Consider the following 20,796-nt stretch of genomic DNA (forward strand, 5'->3'; position numbering starts at 1 on the left):
GCAGAAACACCAAGGGTATATTTACTATACTGCAGGTTTGAAAATGTGGACATGCTGCCTATAGCAACCAACTAGGTTCTAGCTGTCATTTTGTAGAATGTACTAAATAAAGGACAGCTAGAATCTGATTGGTTGCTATAGGCAACATCTACACTTTTTCCAACCTGCAGTTTAGTAAATAGATTACCAAGTGTGTGACATAGTCCTCTCAGCATTGCCAAAACACTCCTGAATAACAGATGAGAAACACTTGTGTATGAGGAGTAAATCAGAAAGCCACAAGCAATTATGACTCAGATAGAATGTCCATATCTGTCTCTTATTTAGGAGTGAAAGGGGAAATAAACCATTAGAGGAAGAGTAAGTGAAGATGAGGTTTGAAAAAAATTGCATCTACACAACAGACCATTTCACTTGCGAGCTTGGAGACATCAATATTGGATTTAATAGACCATGTCAGATGAGCAGCTAAACTCTTCCTGGAAATATTCCCCTTGCTCCAAATTTGGCTGTAAAATTTTGTGACATTGCATCTCTAACCAATACACGCTGCTGTAAAATACAACATGAAATAACCATGCCTATGATACTTATTTCATGTAATGTTCTGTATGGTACAGTACATTTTAAGCTACTGAGAATTTTTTGGGGTACATTCGAAAATATATTTTGCTTTGTGCAGTACACTAAGGGGAAGAATTCAATTGGCCGCGTTACTGCTGAAAGTATTGCGGCCTGCACTCTATTACCGTTAATATAGTAATTTTAACCCAGATTTCTGTGTGTGGCTAAGGGAGAATCAACATTAAACAATACCGTACTAAAAGGTAATAATGCGCAGGCTGCGTTACTTTCGGAAGTAACATGGCCAATTGAATAGCTGATGACAGTACAAATTCAGCGTTGGTGTGCGCAAGTGAACCTACATTTTTACAAAAGCACATTTGGTTTGCTGTGCAAGATGGCGATGTTTAGAGAGGAGCAGTATTTTGCAGAGGCCGAGGAAGAAGTTGTGTAGAGTAAGGTCAATTCTTACAAAGTACAGAGTTGGCGCACCAGTGCATCTACTTCTGAGGAGCACTACAAACAACAAGCTTTCAGTTTGCAGAGCGAGAGTATAGAAGTGTGAAAAAGGGGTAAAGACGGCACTGTTTGTTGGAGCTTTATACTGTACAGAAAAGGTAGACTCCAACTTCCACCACATAAAAGGACTTCAATTTTGCACCAACTCATGGCTCATGGCCTCCATTCTATACCTTTATTGGGATCCACATTGCACTTTTGTGGGGAAGGGCATTTCTAGGTACGCTCCAGGCAATGTAATCAAAAGCTTCACAAGCACAAAGAAGTACTGCATGTAATAAAAACAGTCACCTCACTGTCATGGATACTTAAAACTATAAATAAGGCTATACTGAAAACTTTAAATTAATGAAAGGTGTGTTTCTAAGTTAGTAGGAGGACAGATTTTTATGTGACATTTGCAGCTTCATATCTTCCCACCCCTCCACAAATCTCCTGCCTGCAGGGAGTAAGATTTCTACTTAGTTTGCTGAGTTATCTTGGAGCACAAGTGCAAAACCAAGGCGATTTGTATCAAGAGCGCTTCGTAAATAACCTTCTGCATTTGAACACATTGCCATTGCAAGTGTTGTATTTTTTTTATTTCACTTTAACCACGTACTGGACAACTTAAATACTTGGAGTTATTGCCATGAACCATTTAGGTGTAGAAATATACAATCAATCCATTGAACCGGGGTTTTGTTAACTGCCACAATAAAAATAAACATTTTTTATTGTACTAATCAGCACAGTCTGCCCAACCTCTAAAGCCCCTTTTCATTGTGAATTCATATTTTGACTATCCTTTAAAGTGATATCAGACAGGCACTTATAGCTGAAAAAATGCTAGTGGTCATAAAACTCATTTGCCATTCTCATACTTTCACACTGATGAGAAAGAGGAAAGATCCTACCCTGTCAAAAAAGAGCAATTACATTCTGAAGACAATATGTCCCCTTCACTATAATGTGTTAACGCATGAAGATTTACAGACAGTTTCTCCCGATGCAATATCTTTAACGATTTTACCAACGACTGAAAGTCCTGATCGGCATACGAACTTGCACGATTTACCTTCGATGTGACTCTGAAACTGTATGGAGATCTGCCTACACACTTCAGAATTTTCCTGACATCGCTCATTCTCTTCGGAGAATTTTAGCCCGGTTAAAAAAAAAAATAATCAAAGAAATCATATGGTGTTGTTTGGTACGATAAAACATGATCGTGGGAGCGCATACACTAATGCAATATCGGACCTAACAGTTGTTTATCGTGTGAATGCCACGATAATTGGGTGAAAAAACTGTAGCGTGCACCCATCTTAACTCACTACGACTTGCAATCGTCTGCTGCTCTCCACAATAATAAAATTATTCACATAGAGTCCTGGGGGGAATCCATTGACCGCGTTACTTGTGAGAGTAACACGGCCCGGGCACTTACCATTACTACAGTAATAGTGCACATTATTATTGTTAGTACGGTTTCAACGCAATTTTTGCTCGCATCTCTGAGAGCTGCAGGCAGAAATCTGCATTAATATTAACGTATTAACGGTAATAACGCGGAGACCGCGCTACTCGTGAGAGTAATGCGGTCAATTGAATTCCCCCTTCCTGGAATGTAAATGCAGCAGTGCAAATGTCTATGAACAAATGCAAATTGCTATTTTTTTGGGTAGGGATTTAAAATCCTAAATTTCCTAGCAAATCCCAAATTTTAAACCGTAATTTGGTTGAATAGCAATAAATAGAATTTCCGGATTTCATACACATTTAGAATTGAATGGAGTATCGCAACTAGCATTTATACACTTATTCCCCATGTCGCTTTTTATCTGGGATTCAAAATTTATTGCAACTTCCCGTCCCTCAGACCCAATAGCCTGTCAGTTTTTACTGTATTGTAAAGCAATAGGTATTACAATCAATTTCCCGATGATCTCTACAGTCTACACAACCTGACCAGGGGTAACTGGGTGCATAGCATATGTAATATCAAGCCTGTTTTACAGGCAATCATTCTACTTCAATATAACAAGCAGAGATTGTGTTATCATTGTAATTTTGTACCATTAATTGCCAGTACAATCTTATATTTAAGAAAAGCATTTTTCATGTTAGTGTCCCTTTAATTGATACATGGTATAGAATAATTCTGAATTATGCAGTTTATGGACAATAATTGCTATAAGGGTACTATAACTTTCACATTGCAGAACATACAGGCTAAACAGAGGAGAGTTTTGTCATATAGCAATAATACACGAAGCAGATTTATATGAGTGCAAAGTACATTCATTACTACCAACATATACATATAGATGTTATTTAAAGACAAGCCAACACCTTCAAATGGAAACCTTTGTACTTTTAAGTGAATGTATAAACTAAATGAGCAAACAGTCAATAACACTGGAGCAGGCTGTTCATCACCAATGCAGATGTCATGCCTATTATTATCTAAGAAGACATGTTGCAAACACATCCAATTACACTCAGTCACACAGACCTCCAAGGAACAGCCAGGTTAGATCCATTCACACACTCAGTACTAAACCAAACTGAGAAAGTAAAATGCAAAAATCATATGAATGAGACTGTAAGCTGCTGAAGTACTGTACTGTATATATAGAGTAGCACAGTCTGACTTTAAATGTACCACTATCAGCACTATTAAAATACAATGCATAAGTGCAAGTCCTAATATTATTAATACAACCACATTTTAGCTATGCAGTTATACTCCGTCCAGTAGAAAGTTAAGCATAACACACCGATCTTGGAAACTACTTAGGAATGCATGGAGACTATATAAGCATCCTATGACAATAAACAGTCCCCAAAAACAATCGCCTACTATTATTACTGCCTACTCTCAGGAGCCTTGAGGAAACCAATAAATACACATTGTGAAGCTTAAATCTTTAATTTGGAGTTAGAAACACTTTTGTACACAGCCCACAGAAACTATTTCTCTCTTAACAGGTGCTGGGTTATTATAGCAGCTCTGCTCTGACCAAGGATCACTCTGTCAGCAGCTCCACTCTTACCTTTTAGGGGAGACCTGGGAGTGGTCCTTTGCATTGCTACCTGTTGCAGCACCCTTGTTACTGGCATGGTAAGCTGTCAAGACTACTCCCTGGGATATAGTAGGCCGCCAGCTCATGGTGCGTCCAGCATAGTTTCTCCAGCGTCTTTAATAGATAGTGCTTGTGCCTTGTTCCTGTCTTGCCTCAAGGCAATTCTGCTAAATCAACTCCTCCTCCCTCAACATCACAGTAGGTAATGAGACAAGGGAGGGACTCTGCTCAATTCTGCTTCCTCATGCAAAACAATGACTCAGTCATGATCAATGTCACACGCTACAATACGTCCTGTTTCTCTTTAAATCGTCCTTCGCTGACAAAAACCGAGGAGGAGCACTGCTCACAATGCATAATCAATGTTCCTTTTGTGTTCTAAAAATAGCCCATTATTTATGTCTTTCTCCAACGTGATCTTGCAGAAAATTGATATGTATTGAATTAAGCTATCTTTGCTGCCACAGCCTCAGGAAATACCATCTGCTGTAATATGTTGCGAGCAAGATTATTTTGCTCGATAGAGCTATTTACTATTTGTAAAAAAGAAACGTGCAGCAATGGTGAAAAATAAAAACTTTGAAAATAGTACTTAAAGTACACACACCATCTAGTGTCAGAACGGAAGAATATAATCACTGTGTTATACTATATACTCTCATTAAATGGCCAATGTAAAAGTATCTACACTCTCCATAATTTAAGTATATTTTAAACGCAGGTTTTCTACATTTATCATATCAGTATAATTTATTTTAATTATGGGGTTTATATTACTAGCAGTGCTTGTTGCAATGTTCGGTAGTGACTATTTACACATACTGTAATTACATGTTGTGCATATGTGTGCTGTGAAACCAAGGTAAATTCAATATTTCAAAATAGGATCAAAATGGCCTCTGAAAACAAACTTCAGTAACATATTTTGCTCATTGGTAAATATGTGGTAATTTGATTTTAACTCCTGCACCACAGCTCTAGCAGAAAGTCAAGTCATCTTTTTTTGTTATATTTTTGTAAATACATTATATTTACATACAAATTTGTTATTTATTTTTTGTTATTATACTTAATGTATGCCACACTGCTCATATAAATGTCATAAAGACTTTTATGTAAGGTTTATTACATTATTATCCTGACACATACTGTAAGGAGATGGTTAATTCAAACTATTCAGCCATGACACTTTTCATCGGATACAATTTACTCTTCTCACCTTATTATTGCGATTACCTGAGCTGATGTAATCAATTAATGTTTAAAAATAACACCCTTATCATTTATTAATTAAGTCAGCACAGGAAACTACAGGGCTACAATAGTAAGTTAGGGGGGAAGTTCAGGAGAGGAGCATCTTCTACTGGGTGGAAGAGATCACCTTGCAGAGTATATTCATTCACACAACAGTTTGTTTAAGGTATTTGCATTGCCGTGTGATACCCACAGACCACGTACTGACCAACCGATTTTCTGCAAGTGTGTTGCCCATGACATTTAGGTTTATTTTGGTTTAAATAATTTTCCTGATATACCTGAATGGACTGTTGGTTCTCTAGCAGATCTCTGATTTGGGCATGTTGGGCTCAACAGAGAACAGTCAGGGAGATGATTAAAGTGCTGATCAAAGGAATAAAGCAGTGCAGGTTCAGATGCAGTCACAGGAACAAGCAGGATCTTATAGTAATTGTGTTTATTAACTCAATTAGCTCTTTCCTATAAGAGCTGTTCCAGGTGTATCACAAAAGTATAGCCCGGCGGTTCCCAAAGTGTGCACCGTGGCTCTGCCACTGGGGTGCCAGCCCGCGGGCCAGCCATAAAAAAAAAGAAAGAACACAGAAACTTACCAATCCGCGCGGGGCCAGAACCCAGCAGCCTCCTCTCTCCCGCAGCAGCTTGTCACTGACGTCGATATTCAGTGACAAGCTGCTGCTGGAGAGAGGAGGCTGTTGGGTCCCAGCGCCGCACGGATTGGTAAGTTTCTTTGTTCTTTCTTTTTTTTATGGCTGGCGCGGGGCAAGGTGAGAAGGATCGTGACAGCGGAGGGGGGACAGCGGGGCAGCAGAGGAGGACAGCGGGCAGCAGTGGGGGACAGCGTGACAGCAGAGGGGGGCAGCGCAACAGAGGGCTGCAGAGGGGGCAACGTGACAGAGGGCAACAGAGGGCAGCAGAGGGGGGCAGCATGACTGAGGGGGCAGCGTGACAGAGGGCTGCAGAGGGGGCAGCGTGCCTGGGGGCAGAGTGCCTGGGGGCAGAGTGTCTGGATGCAGAGGGGGCATTTTTGCATACAACTAAATAAGTATTTCTGTCCTGACCTAAATACATATTACAATTTTTTGACCCAACTACTTCTAAAACAGGACTGCTCAGTAATTATTTTGGAGGGGTGCCTTGAAAAAATTTGGAGACTCTAAGGGTGCCGTAGAACTGCAAAAGTTTGGGAACCACTGGTATAGCCATTTATATGGACTACTAGATTTACCAGGAGGCAAAACTACTTCTGGGTTTAAACATTCTGAGCATCCATTGTTGCTGCTCTCAGTCCTTGGACCTAGGACCTTAGGCACAGCAGCCTAACTGATGGGCCCTATTAGACCACCAGCTAACTGTACTACTTTTACTATTCCAACTCCAATTCTGCCCACTCTTGAGCCCTATGCACACCCAAAAGTATGTTACTCAAACACTTCACCAATAGCAGCCCCTTTTCTCAGAGAGCAAGTTGTACCCACCAGTACTTTATTGTTCCCAGGACTTCTGCACAGGGTTTTAGGTATTTTTTACACAGAGGGTTAAATTTACTAAACGCAGAGTTTGAAAAAGTGGAGATGTTGCCTATAACAACCAATCAGATCCTACTTATCATTTATTTAGTACATTCTACAAAATGACAGCTAGAATCCGATTGGTCCCTATAGGAAACATCTCCACCCGCAGTTTAGTAAATATACCCCAGAGTCTGTGTTTAGGCACAAGGGAGAAGGTGGAGCCAAGGAACAGGAGACAAAACAGGGCAATAGAATACCAGACACCAAAAGAAAAATACTAAAAACATGGGAGAGGGTAAGAATAGTAATACTTACTTAAATAGTAAGAAGATACTGTTTAAGACTTAAGACACTAAGTACTGGGCAAGGCTGGTAGAGGTCAGGACAAAGTCAAAGGAGGCAGCAAGTTACAGCAGTAAGTTGTCTATGCAAGTGAGAAGCTTCAAGTTGTCTAGGCAGGTGACAAGCATCAGTTATCCATGTACAAGCAACTGGTCAGACCAGGCATAAAGCTACAGTATGCAAAATCCAGGCAATTGATCAAGGCAGGTGGAAAGCTGAAGAGCTTTAGTGGTCTGTATCCAAGTAAGTAGTCAATGCAGGAAGATTCAGAACATAATTGTCACGGTCGTCTGAATTTCTTGATCCGATTCGGGACCCTTGGGACTAGCTGGAGCAGGAGTGAAACAGAACTTAGCAGCTTGGATGATCTTCTTGCTCATGTTCTTGCTGATTGTAGAATATAACAGGGGAATGAGCAGTCTGGAAATGTAGACAGGAACAGTGCACTAGTAATGCAGACAGGAACACTGCACTTGTAATGCAGACAGGAACACTGCACTTGTAATGCAGACAGGAACACTGCACTTGTAATGCAGACAGGAACACTGCACTTGTAATGCAGTCAGGAACACTGCACTTAGGAATGCAGACAGGAACACTGGAGCCAAGCACTATCCTCTGGAGAGAAGTGTGTTGTTCTGGCAATGAACAGATCACAGCAGCAGGTTTAAATAGGGTGTCCCAAACAACTATTGGCTGATCAGTTCATGTGATCACAGCTGCAGAATCTGGTTGGTCTGGAATGATCACCTGACTGCATCCAAGATGGCCGCGCCCATGCAGCAGAACAAACAGTATGTGTTTGTTTACAAACGGAGGTGTGGAGGATGGGAATGCTGCAGACGACCAGAAGGGAACCAGGTAGCCGTGATATGACAGCGGCGGATGAGGTAAGTGCGGCTAAGATCCCGATTTGTGACAGTACCCCCTCCCTTACGAGTGGCCACTGGACACTTAGATTGGGGTTTAGTTGGAAACTTGCGGTGATATTTTTTGATGAGAGATGGAGCATGGACATCAGAAGCTTTGATCCAGGCTCTCTCTTCTGGACCATAGCCCTTCCAGTCGACTAGATATTGTAAGGTCTTATGTCGAAACCGAGAGTCCAAGATCTCTTTAATTTCATATTCATCACCATGTTCAGTCTGCACTTCAGGAGAAACCAGTTTGGGTGTATAAAACCGATTTAGCACCAGTGGTTTTAAGAGAGAAATATGGAAGGAGTTGGGTACCTTGAGGTAAGATGGTAAATGTAATTTGTTGGACACTGGATTGATGACCCGGGAGATGTTAAACGGTCCAATAAAGCGGGGAGCGAATTTCATAGATGGAACTCTGAGGCGTAGATTGCGAGTAGACAGCCATACTCTGTCTCCATGTTTCAAGTTTGGAATGGCTCGTCGCTTTTTGTCGGCCTGAATTTTGTAGCGTTGGGACGCTTTAAGTAGAGATTCCCGTACCTGGCGCCAGTGGCCTGCAAAATTCTTTAGGAAAACTTCAGAGGCAAGTACTGAGGCTGTAGGAAGTGGAGTAAACAAGGGTACCCTGGGGTGTAGGCCATAGACTGTATGAAATGGAGTGGAAGCAGAAGATTCGTGATAATGATTATTATGAGCAAATTCTGCCCAAGGAAGCAGATCTACCCAGTCGTCTTGAGAAGAAGATATGTACAAACGGAGAAATGTTTCTAGGTCCTGATTGACTCTTTCCGTTTGCCCGTTGGTTTGTGGATGATAGGCTGAAGAGAAGTTTAGTTTGATCTGTAGTGCTTGGCATAAGGATCTTTAGGAAATTCGCCACAAACTGAACTCCTCTAACTGAGACGATTTCTTCAGGACACCCATGCAAACGGAAGATCTCCTTTATAAATTGCTGAGCCAGTATAGGTGCTGATGGGAGGCCACGGAGAGGAACAAAATGCGCCACTTTAGAGAATCGGTCAACGATGACCCAGATGGTATTGAAATTATTAGAATTTGGCAAATCGGAAACAAAGTCCATAGAAATATGGGTCCAGGGTTTGGTGGGAATAAGCAGAGGCAAAAGTTGACCAGCTGAAGATTGTCTTGAACTTTTATGTTGGGCACAGCTGCCACATGCGGAAACAAATTGCTGAACATCCTGATGAAGAGTAGGCCACCAGTAGCTTCTCGATATGAAAGTTTGAGTTTTGCGGATGCCCGCATGACCGGCAAATCTGGAACAATGTGCCCATTGGAGCAATTTTTTACGCAGATTCTCAGGAACAAAAGTTTTTCCCTGGGGAGGTGTATTGTCGGGTCTACTGACTGCGATGCTGAGTGGGCTGATAATAGGCCGTGGATCCACAGTGATGGAATCCTGCTCTTTCACCATAGAACGTGACAGAGCATCGGCCTTGCGATTTTTGGAACCGGGACGGAAGGTAACATGGATATCAAATCGAGAAAAGAATAGTGCTCATCGGGCCTGTCGTGGATTCATGCACTGTGCAGTTTTAAGGTAGAGCAGATTCTTGTGATTCGTGTATATTGTGACAGGATAACGAGCTCCCTCAAGTAAATGCCTCCACTCTTCAAGCGCCAATTTGATGGCAAGCAGTTCTTTGTCCCCTATGGCATAATTTCGTTCAGCTGGTAAAAATTTCCTGGAGAAGAACCCACAGGGATGCCATTGCTCATCAGCTGGTTTTTGGGAAAGAACTGCCCCTACTCCGACAGATGAGGCATCAACTTCCAAGTAGAATGGACAGGTTAAATCTGGTTGTCTGAGTATGGGAGCAGAAATAAATGCTTGTTTCAGAAGTTGAAAAGCTGTTTGGGCTTCTTCAGACCACTTGGCAGGATTAGCTCCTTTTCTGGTGAGGGCGGTGAGTGGTGCTACCACAGTAGAGTAGCCATGAATAAATTTTCGATAATAGTTTGCGAATCCCAGAAATCGCTGTACTGCCTTTAGTGTAGATGGTTGAGGCCAGTTAAGAATAGCTTGCACCTTCTCTGGGTCCATACGGAGACCAGTACCTGAGATGATGTACCCCAAGAATGGAATGGATTCAACTTCGAAGATGCATTTTTCAAGCTTGCAATACAGTTTATTCCTTCTGAGATGGCTGAGGACCTCTTTAACATGTCTGCGATGGGACTGGATATCAGAGGAGAAAACGAGGATATCGTCCAAATATACCACAATAGTATGGTACAGTAAGTCCCGAAAGATTTCATTTATGAAATTCTGAAAAACTGCGGGGGCATTGCTCAGACCGAATGGCATGACTAGATATTCGTAGTGCCCATCCCTGGTGTTAAAGGCGGTTTTCAATTTGTCGCCACGCCTAATGCGAATCAAATTGTAGGCCCCACGGAGATCCAACTTTGTGAATATTTGGGCACCTTTGACTCTGTGAAATAACTCTGTGATGAGGGGCAGAGGATACCGCTTCTTGATGGTAATGTCATTGAGACCTCGGTAATCGATGCAGGGACGTAATCCACCATCCTTTTTCTTTACAAAAAAGAACCCGGCTCCTGCTGGTGAAGAGGATGGACGAATGAAGTCCCTTTCCAAATTCTCTTTTACATATTCAGACATAGATTTTGTCTCAGGGATAGAAAGAGGGTAGACTCTGCCATGCGGTGGGGTTTTACCTGGAACAAGATCAATGGGACAGTCCCAATCCCGATGAGGTGGTAGAGTTTCAGCAGCCTGCTTACTGAAAACGCCTGTGAACTCTTGGTAGGCAGAAGGAACTGTCAAAACTTCTTTATCAGAGGTGGAGCAATGTGGAAGAACACGTTGTAAAGAGGACCCAAAACAAGTTGGAGCCCACGCCAAGATTTGTGGAGTCGACCAGTCGATATGGGGGTTATGCAATTGAAGCCAAGGAAACCCGAGAACCACAGGACTAGTGGCTTCTGGGATGACCAAAAAGGTAAGAGATTCAGAATGCAGAACTCCTATTTGGAGCGTCACTGGAGAAGTCTGATGCGTAATGGTACACCCTGGAATACGGCTACCATCAACCGCAGAGAGAAAGATGGTCACTCCTAGGCTCACCTCCTCATAGTCAGCTAGGAGGGTATGTTTACCCGGTTTGCGAGGACAATAATGTAGCAGATGTCCGGAACTGGCACAGTATAAGCAAAGTTTCTCTCTAACTCGCCGTTGTCGCTCGGTGGGTGAAAGACATGCTTTGCCTAGTTGCATGGGTCCTTCAGGGAAAGGAGACAATGCACGGACCCTTTGAATAGGGAGGAACTTGGGGTATTTCAGCCTCCTCTTTTCTAGAGCTCTCTCTCTGAACCGAAGATCAACCCGATTGCAGATGGTAATCAATTGGTCTAGCGTTGTAGGTAAATCCCGAGACGCTAATACATCTTTAATGTGGTCAGACAGGCCCTGCCAGAAGACCGCAACAAGAGCATCGTTATTCCAAGACAGCTCAGAGGAAAGTGTTTGAAATTGAACGGCATACTGGCCCACGGTCTGCTGCCCTTGCCGAAGCCGCAGAATATCTAAAGCGGCTGACGCTGTTCTTCCAGGCTCGTCGAATATTCTGCGGAAGGTAGACAGGAAGCTATCAATATCAGATAAAATTGGGTCAGATTTTTCCCAGAGCGGTGATGCCCATGCCAGAGCTTGCCCTGATAGTAGCGAAACAATATAAGCAGTTTTGGTACGTGCAGTAGGGAAATTCCCGGGTTGTAATTCAAAGTGTATACTACACTGGTTGAGAAACCCGCTGCAATTCTTTGGATCGCCATTGTATTTAGCTGGCGTGGGAAGATGGAGTCCGGATGAAGTAGGTAGTGAAGCAGGTATTACTGGCTCAGGCGGAGTATGGGATGGTTGACTGCGGAATAACTGTAGAAACATCCTGCAGCAATCTCAAAATTTGCCCCTGGTTAGTTTCTTGTCTCTCAATGTGTTCAGCTAATATTTGGACAGAGTCCTCCCTCGGGGTATGTTCCCCTAGCGGATCCATTGGGCCAGAACAAACTGTCATGGTCGTCTGAATTTCTTGATCCGATTCGGGACCCTTGGGACTAGCTGGAGCAGGCGTGAAACAGAACTTAGCAGCCTGGATGATCTTCTTGCTTATGTTCTTGCTGATTGTAGAATATAACAGGGGAATGAGCAGTCTGGAAATGTAGACAGGAACAGTGCACTAGTAATGCAGACAGGAACACTGCACTTGTAATGCAGTCAGGAACACTGCACTTAGGAGTGCAGACAGGATTACTGCACTTGTAATGCAGTCAGGAACACTGCACTTGTAATGCAGTCAGGAACAATGCACTTAGGAATGCCGACAGGAACACTGGAGCCAAGAACTATCCCCTGGAGAGAAGTGTGTTGTTCTGGCAATGAACAGATCACAGCAGCAGGTTTAAATAGGGTGTCCCAAACAACTATTGGCTGATCAGTTCATCTGATCACAGCTGCAGAATCTGGTTGGTCTGGAATGATCACCTGACTGCATCCAAGATGGCCGCGCCCATGCAGCAGAACAAACAGTATGTGTTTGTTTACAAACGGAGGTGTGGAGGATGGGAATGCTGCAGACGACCAGAAGGGACCCGTGATATGACAGCGGCGGATGAGGTAAGTGCGGCTAAGATCCCGATTTGTGACAATAATTCAGGATCACAGAAACGGAATTAGGAAAGGTCCTCCAGTGCTGGTAAAATCACCTACAACAGACATCTCTAAACGCACCTAATAAAATAGAATCCGAGCGCCCATGTGAAGGCTTTAAGCAAACATATGATTGTAATATCGACTAGACTGGTAATATAGACAATAGCAGTTATTGCTAGGAAGTGTTAGGTGATTAGAGCCCAAAGCGCCCACCTAGCTGCACAAGTACATCCCTGGAATCAAATAGCTGAAAAAATAAAGTAGGTCTTTGAGAGAGGCGCGCCTTCACTTGAAGCCATGTCTTACGTATGCCCCTTAGAGGATGATCCTTGTGATTTGTATTCTAGTTCTCAATCTCCAATAGCTGGAGGAGGCCTAGACGGGTTTCTACCTGGTCTCGGCAAGATTTATGGTTTCAATAGATTAAAAAGCGAAAATGGGATGGAGATGCAGACAGGTTTTTGCTTATATGTGATTATTTGCCAACCAGGGAAGGAATGTACACCATACTATATGACGAATGGCTAATTTTCATTTACTAAAACTTTGTACAATAAACAGTACATTTTTCATATTAGCAGTTTTTGTACCCTTACCTAGATGTATGGTCGATAACTATATATGTTATCCTTACATAATGACAATGGGCCTAATTCATTAAGGAACTTAGGCAAGAAATTTCTTACTTAACTCTCCTGGACAAAACCATGTTAAAATGAAAATGCAAGGGGTGAAAATTAGTTTTTTATTTTGCACATAAGATAAATACTGGCTGTTTTGCATGTAGCACACATATACTTGATAGCTTATTTGTACACTAAAATTTAAAGTTGATATTTGTGTGCTACATGAAAAACAGACAATATTTAGCTTATGTGCAAAATAGAAAACTAATTTTCACCCCTTGCATTGTAACATAGTTTTGTCCAGGAGAGTTAAGTAAGAAATTACTTGCCTAAGTTCCTTAATGAATCAGGCCCAATATGTGTAAAATAAGACACATAAGGTACATTAGCAGTGGATTTTGATTGCCCAACACCACTATAAAATATGGAGGGCACCTGCAAGCCTGGGGAAAGCACTAGGCAGTGCCCCACCACCACTCAGAAGCAGCACCCAATCCCCTTGGGCATTGCCCCACCACCCCGGCTCTTACTTTGATAGGCACGAGGTGATTGCAGCATCCTCAGACATGGAGTGTGGTGCTTGACTGCGATCAAGCCGCACACTCCCAGAGTAACACTGTCATGGAGGAAGAGCCAACAGCTTTACATAAACATGGACGTGTTTAGCATTAAGCACTCCGGTAAAGGGAAGTTAACACAGGTGGCAGCAATCAGTGTTTCAACCACCCAGTTACTTAATTCTCAAAGTTATTTGGTGGATAGTTAATACAACAACCTCCATCAAATTCTATTACCCGCATTTATATAGGTACAATCACGGCCATAGGTTTGAGTTTATTTAAGTTTATGAGCTTATGCAAGTGTATGTTAGGTCGCAGTATCCCCCCCCCTTCTCTCTCCCAAGGCCACTTGTGAAGTGCCCAGGCCTGGAGGGGTGGAGTCTTTCTGACGCCATAAAGTAGCGCCGGGGATTCTGGACTGGCTGACCATCCCCTTTTGTTGGTTGCTAGTGACTGGTAGCTGTTCCTGCATCTGCTTTTGTTTTTCACCACTTTTTGTTTAATAATTAAACTGTGACCTTATTTCGACAAAATTTAAATATGGGTCCGTGTTGTTATTTCAGGTCAAAAGTAAGATGAAATCTAAGGGGAAATGGTTTAAGAAGGTACAGGGTTGCTATATCAGCCCTTGCCCTTGGCGTTTATGATTTTCATGACTAAAGGTAACAACAAAATGTTATTTTTAGAATGAAATAATAATAATTCCATCACCCTCTTGGCCTGCTTCCCTAGCCCTGTATTCTTGAGCTCAGTCCTACTTCACATTGGGCATTACCATCACTTTCACTAACTGTCCTGTAAATAATTTGATCTGCATTACCATGTTATCTGTGTATTTTTTGTTCATTCAGTATGTCTGGTCTGTATTTTATTTTTAATGTAATATTATATTGATCATTGATCTCTGTATATGTCATGTACCATGCAGCAGACCTTTTGTGGTGCCTTATAAAGAAAAGTTAAATAATAACTAACCACTGGATATAGAAGCATACAGCGCTGAGAGGGAGAATCTGTAAGGTGTATATCAACTGATTAAATTATATATCAATATTAGGGCTCAAGGCCCAGGTATCAACTCCTAAAACCGCTTCAGAGGTCTTCGCCTATAGCAGCCGCCTTTCCCGTAGAGCTAGACAAGCTCACAGGTACTCGGATGCCCCCATGTCTTGTACTCTAGTAGTAGGAGCTGATAACCTGAGATCGTAGCGCAGGTATTTACAAAGAGGAGGAATCCAGTATCCAGCAAAGGTTTAAGGGTCACGAGCAAATCAGCGGAGTCAGTATTCAAGCCAGAGGTCAGGGTCACAGGCAAACCAGCAGCGTCAGTATCCGAGCAAGGGGTTAGGGTCACAGGCAAATCAGCAGCGTCAATATCCAGGCAAGGGGTCAGCAACGGTAATACGGAAGACAGCAAAAACAGCAACAACAGGAGAAGTATGCTAGCAAGCAGGGACTATAACCGGCAGGGAGGCTTGCCCTTTCCTGCCTAATATACTGGTAGTGACCAATGATATGATTGGGGCATAGCAGGGTGCCACTCACCGGACTGTGAGTGCCATTTCCCGTGTGTTCAGGAACCGTGGCCGTCCGCCATCCTGAGGGTCTGCGCATGTGCAGCCCTTATCAAACCTTCAGTATCTGTTGCTTTTAATTGATTGGATGATCAGGCAACCCTCCCTATTTAAACCACCTGTGATCATTACCTGGTTGCCTGATCTTGGAGTCTCATTCCCCATGAGTCTCTGAAGGTGTTCCTGTGTTTCCTCGTGTATTCAGCTCCTGCTGATTCCTGTTTACTGCTATTGTGGTTTCCAGACCACTTCAACTCTCCTGTGTTCATCGTGCCTGCACTCAGCTGATTCCTATCTGCTACTACTACTACCGGACTCCAGTTCGTCTCAACTCTCCTGTGTTCAGCGTGTCTGCTCTCCGCTGCCTCCGTTACTACTACAGAGTTCCAGATCGTCTCAACTCTCCTGTGTTTATCGTGTCAGCTCTCCGCTGCCTCCGTTACTACTACAGGGTCCCAGACCGCATCTACTCTCCCGTGTTCAGCGTGCCTTCTCTCCGCTGCCTCCACCACTACTACTGGATACCAGACAGCCTCAACTCTCCCGTGTTCATCATGTTTCCAGTTTCACTTACTACTGCTTCCTGAGTATTGCTTCGTTGATTCTGGATTACCTGCCGTGCGCTGCACCAACCTGATTACCGCTTCCACCCTCCAGTGGTCTCTCCTCCTGCCGGCCTTCAGCCGTTCAGGTATCCCTGCACGTCTCTTTGACAGCCTGCTCTCCTGAACCGCGGTATGCATACTTTCCATTGACTTTGCTTTTGTATTGCATATCCATCTGGACTGAGTTGTGTTCTTCTCCGGAGCCTCCTATCCACTGAAGCTATTGTTACCATTGACTTTGTTTCCTATTGCCTGGATAGCTATTGTGACTTTGTATACTTCAAGCAGCGCTTGTCAGTTATTGTTGTATTGTGGATATCGTCGTGGGATCAAGTTCTGTGTGCCCCGTGTATACTCTGCTTTACATTCATCTCCTCGTGCCCCTCCTCACATATATATAGCAGTGGTAAAACTTGCTGACGCAGACCACTGACTCCTGTTCCCTGTGACACCAGTTTCAAGTATCCTCTCACATAAACAGTGGTACAACTTGCTATACGCAGACCACTGACTTCCCTGTTACCTACTTTCACCTGGACTCCATTCCTTCACTATAGACAGTGGCAGAGCCGTAACTTAGAATTCTAGCGCCCTGGGCGAGAAAGACAAATGCCGCCCCCCTAGCCCTCAATTTTAACCAAATTAACCTAAAATATTCCTAAATTGCGCCCCCCTTCAGCGTTGCGCCCTGGGCGGTTGCCCCTGTCGCACAGCCCTAGTTACGGCCCTGGACAGCGGTACAACTTGCTATACGCAGACCGCTGACTCTCACTACCTCCTCGCTACTCCTGGACATTCCTCCTCACTATAGCAGTGGTACAACTTGCTATACGCAGACCACTGACTCTCCTCACGTTTACTTGTCCATCTGGTTCCTCGTGTACATACATCTACTCATTACCAGTTGCTGCTAGTCATAGACTTTCCTTAAGCATTCTCTCACCATCTGCTGTTTCTCCTGTTCCGTTGTCACCCTGCTACCAGAGAACCATAGTACCAGCTATATTACTCTGGTAAGTCCATCATCTGGTGATATCCTGGGCAAAGACTCCTAGTGCCCGTGACAGTAAGATCAGGCATGACAGACCCAGGTGCGGAACCTACAGCTAAAGAGATGCTGCAGTATCTGGTTACCCGTATTGAACAACAGGATGTTCGCCAACAACATTTGCTGCAATGTTACCAGGCGTTAGCCTCCCAAAGAACATCTGTGCAAAATATCACAGCTACTGTTGATGCTCCTGTGCCTTCTTCCGTTTCCCCAGTGCCATCCCAGGTGTCTACTGCTTCCACGATACACCTGCCTACTCCTTCAAAATATGATGGAGACCCCAAAACATGCAGGGGTTTTCTAAATCAATGCTCAGTTCATTTTGAGCTTCAACCTCACAATTTCTCTACTCATTGTTCCAGAGTGGCCTATCTCATTTCCTTGTTTTCCGGACAAGCTCTCGCATGGGCTTCCCCTCTGTGGGAAAGAAATGATCCATTATTACAGGATAGTGTCAAATTTATTTCCACGCTTCGAAGTGTATTTGATGAACCTGGTCGTGTTATTTCCGCTGCATCCAGCATCCTCCGTTTACGTCAGGGTTCTCGTACAGTAGGCCAGTACGTCATTCAATTTCGGATATTAGCCTCTGAACTTCAGTGGAACACTGAAGCGTTAATTGCCGCCTTCTGGCAGGGGCTTTCTGATAAAATTAAAGATGCACTGACTACTCAAGAATTACCTACTTCTCCAGAAGATTTGATTTCTCTTTGCCACCGTGTAGACATGAGATTTCGTGAAAGAGAGTCTGAAAAAACAACTTCATTTAAAGCACCTCTTCGCTCAAGCCCTCAAGTTCGCCCAGTTTCATCTCCGGCGATACCCATGGAGATAGGTCGCTCCAAATTAACTTCAGAGGAGAGGGACCGAAGAGTAAAAAATAGACTTTGTATCTATTGTGCTGATTCTACTCAAATGCTCAATTCATGCCTTAAAAAATCGGGTAATGCCAGGCCCTAACCAGTTCTGGAGAGGTGAAGTTAGGGTCCCTGGAGTCCTCTCCATGTTCTACGAAATTAAAAGTTTGTGCTTTTGATGTTACAGTTTCCTTTGCTACCAAATCGTTTAAGTCCCAAGCACTTATTGACTCTGGAGCTGCAGGAAATTTTATTTCTAAATCCCTCGTGAATCAATGGTCCCTACCAGTGATTACTTTGAAAATACCTATTACTGTGACTGCTATCGATGGATCACGCATTATTAATGGTCTCATCACCCAGAGTACGTCTCCAGTAACCCTTCAAATTGGTGTATTACACCAGGAAGAAATTTCATTTTTAATTCTTCCTGTTACTACCAGTCCGATTGTATTAGGCCTTCCATGGCTTCAACGTCACTCTTCCCAGATTGACTGGCACACTCCTCAAGTTACGTCTTGGGGGCCTGAATGTCATTATCGTTGCCTCTCTCAAGTCGTTCCTCTCAAAATACAGCAATCCTCCATTTCACCTTGTTCACCGGGACTTCCTCCTCAGTATGCTTCTTTTGCCGATGTATTTGATAAAACTCAGTCTGAACGTCTTCCTCCTCATCGTTCGTGGGACTGTCCGATTGATCTTCAACCTGGCAAGACTCCTCCCAGGGGACGTGTGTATCCACTTTCGTTACCTGAAACTCAAGCTACATCTGAGTACATCCAAGAGAATCTCCAGCGAGGATTTATTCGACCTTCTACCTCTCCCGCTGGAGCAGGGTTTTTCTTCGTAAAAAAGAAGGATGGGTCATTACGTTCCTGCATAGATTTCCGTGGACTTAACGCCATAACTATCAAAAATCGGTATCCCATTCCATTAATTACTGAGTTATTTGATCGTATCAAGGGAGCCCGGATCTTTACCAAGTTGGATCTTCGTGGTGCCTACAATTTAATTCGAATCAGGTGCGGTGACGAATGGAAGACAGCTTTCAATACCAGAGACGGGCATTATGAATATTTAGTAATGCCCTTCGGGTTATGTAACGCCCCCGCTGTTTTCCAGGGTTTCATTAATGAGATCTTCCGGGACTTGTTATATGTTTGTGTCGTCGTCTATCTGGACGACATATTGATCTTTTCACAGGACCTGCCTTCTCATCATCAACATGTGGCAGAGGTCCTTTCCAGACTCCGGAAAAATTAATTATTCTGCAAGTTAAAAAAATGTTCATTCGAGTTGCCCCAGATTCCATTTCTGGGATATATTGTCTCCGGAGTTGGTCTTTAGATGGATCCAGAAAAGGTGAATGCTGTGATACATTGGCCTCAGCCAACTACTCTTCGTGCAATTCAGCGTTTTTTAGGTTTTGCCAATTACTATAGACGCTTCATTCAAGATTTTTCCTCGATTGCATCTCCTATTGTGGCCCTAACTCGTAAAGGGGCCAATACTAAACAATGGTCCTCTGAGGCTCTTCAAGCCTTCCAGTTTCTCAAAGAGTCCTTCTCCTCTGCTCCTGTTCTTCGACAGCCTGATGTGACGCTTCCCTTCTTCCTAGAGGTAGATGCCTCTAATGTTGGTTTAGGAGCCATTCTCTCCCAAAGATCAGAGCAACAAAAATTCCATCCTTGTGCCTTTTACTCTCGGGGTCTTCTGCCTGCGGAGAAGAATTATACCATCGGGGACAAGGAGTTGCTGGCTATAAAAGTAGCATTAGAGGAATGGAGATATTTGTTGGAGGGAGCTCGTCATCCTGTGACAATTTTTACTGATCATAAAAATTTGTCATATTTACAGTCTGCTCAATGTTTGAATCCTCGTCAAGCAAGATGGTCTCTTTTCTTTTCTCGTTTTGAACTAATCATAACCTTCAAACCAGCTGCAAAAAATAAAAAAGCAGACGCCCTATCTCGAGCTTTTGTGACGTCCTCAGACGTTGAAGATGGTCACAACCACTCTATATTAGACCCCAAATGTGTTTCTCTGGCTGCTTCTTCCACTAAGGTGCTACCATTTGGGAGAACCCTCGTGCCTCCTGCTCTTAGGAAGAAAATCCTTTTGTGGTTTCACTCTTCTCGTTTTTCTGGACACTCTGGTGAACGCAAGACCTTTGAAATTCTTTCTCGAAGTTACTGGTGGCCTTCTATGAGGAAAGATGTCAAAGATTTTGTGGCTGCGTGTGAATTGTGTTCCCAGTTTAAGACTCCCCGCAGAACTCCAGCGGGTTTGCTTCAACCACTACCCATTCCTTCCAAGCCGTGGACCCATATTAGTATGGACTTTGTTACTGATCTTCCTCCTAGTAAAAACTGCAATACTATTTGGGTAGTGGTGGACAGATTTTCGAAGATGGCACATTTCGTTCCTTTGACCGGTTTACCTTCTTCATCTACTCTGGCTGATTATTTCATCAAAGAAATCTTCCGTATTCATGGATGTCCTTCCGAGATTGTTTCAGATAGAGGAGTACAATTCGTTTCCAGATTCTGGTGGGCCCTCTGTAAGACCTTGGGTATCCGATTATCACTCTCATCCTCTTACAATCCTCAATCAAACGGACAAACCGAAAGGGTCAATCAAGATCTT

General features: G+C 43.2%; 1 protein-coding gene across 2 annotated transcripts in view; it reads right to left on the reverse strand.

Annotated features, from left to right (window-relative positions):
• Positions 1–20,796, reverse strand: part of ARHGAP18 (Rho GTPase activating protein 18) — a 127,780-nt gene that overhangs the window by 70,732 nt on the left and 36,252 nt on the right. The window contains exon 1 of one of the 2 annotated variants that reach the window (XM_075203058.1): positions 4,122–4,373. The exons of the other annotated variant lie outside the window; for it this stretch is intronic. Within the exon in view, the coding sequence (XP_075059159.1) occupies positions 4,122–4,237 (116 nt within the window). The 5' untranslated portion in view covers positions 4,238–4,373. Of the gene's footprint in view, positions 1–4,121; positions 4,374–20,796 lie in introns of those variants that run through there. 2 annotated transcript variants of the gene reach the window in all.

The sequence above is a fragment of the Mixophyes fleayi genome, chromosome 3 (genome assembly GCF_038048845.1).
Source record: "Mixophyes fleayi isolate aMixFle1 chromosome 3, aMixFle1.hap1, whole genome shotgun sequence".
Taxonomy (NCBI): domain Eukaryota; kingdom Metazoa; phylum Chordata; class Amphibia; order Anura; family Limnodynastidae; genus Mixophyes; species Mixophyes fleayi.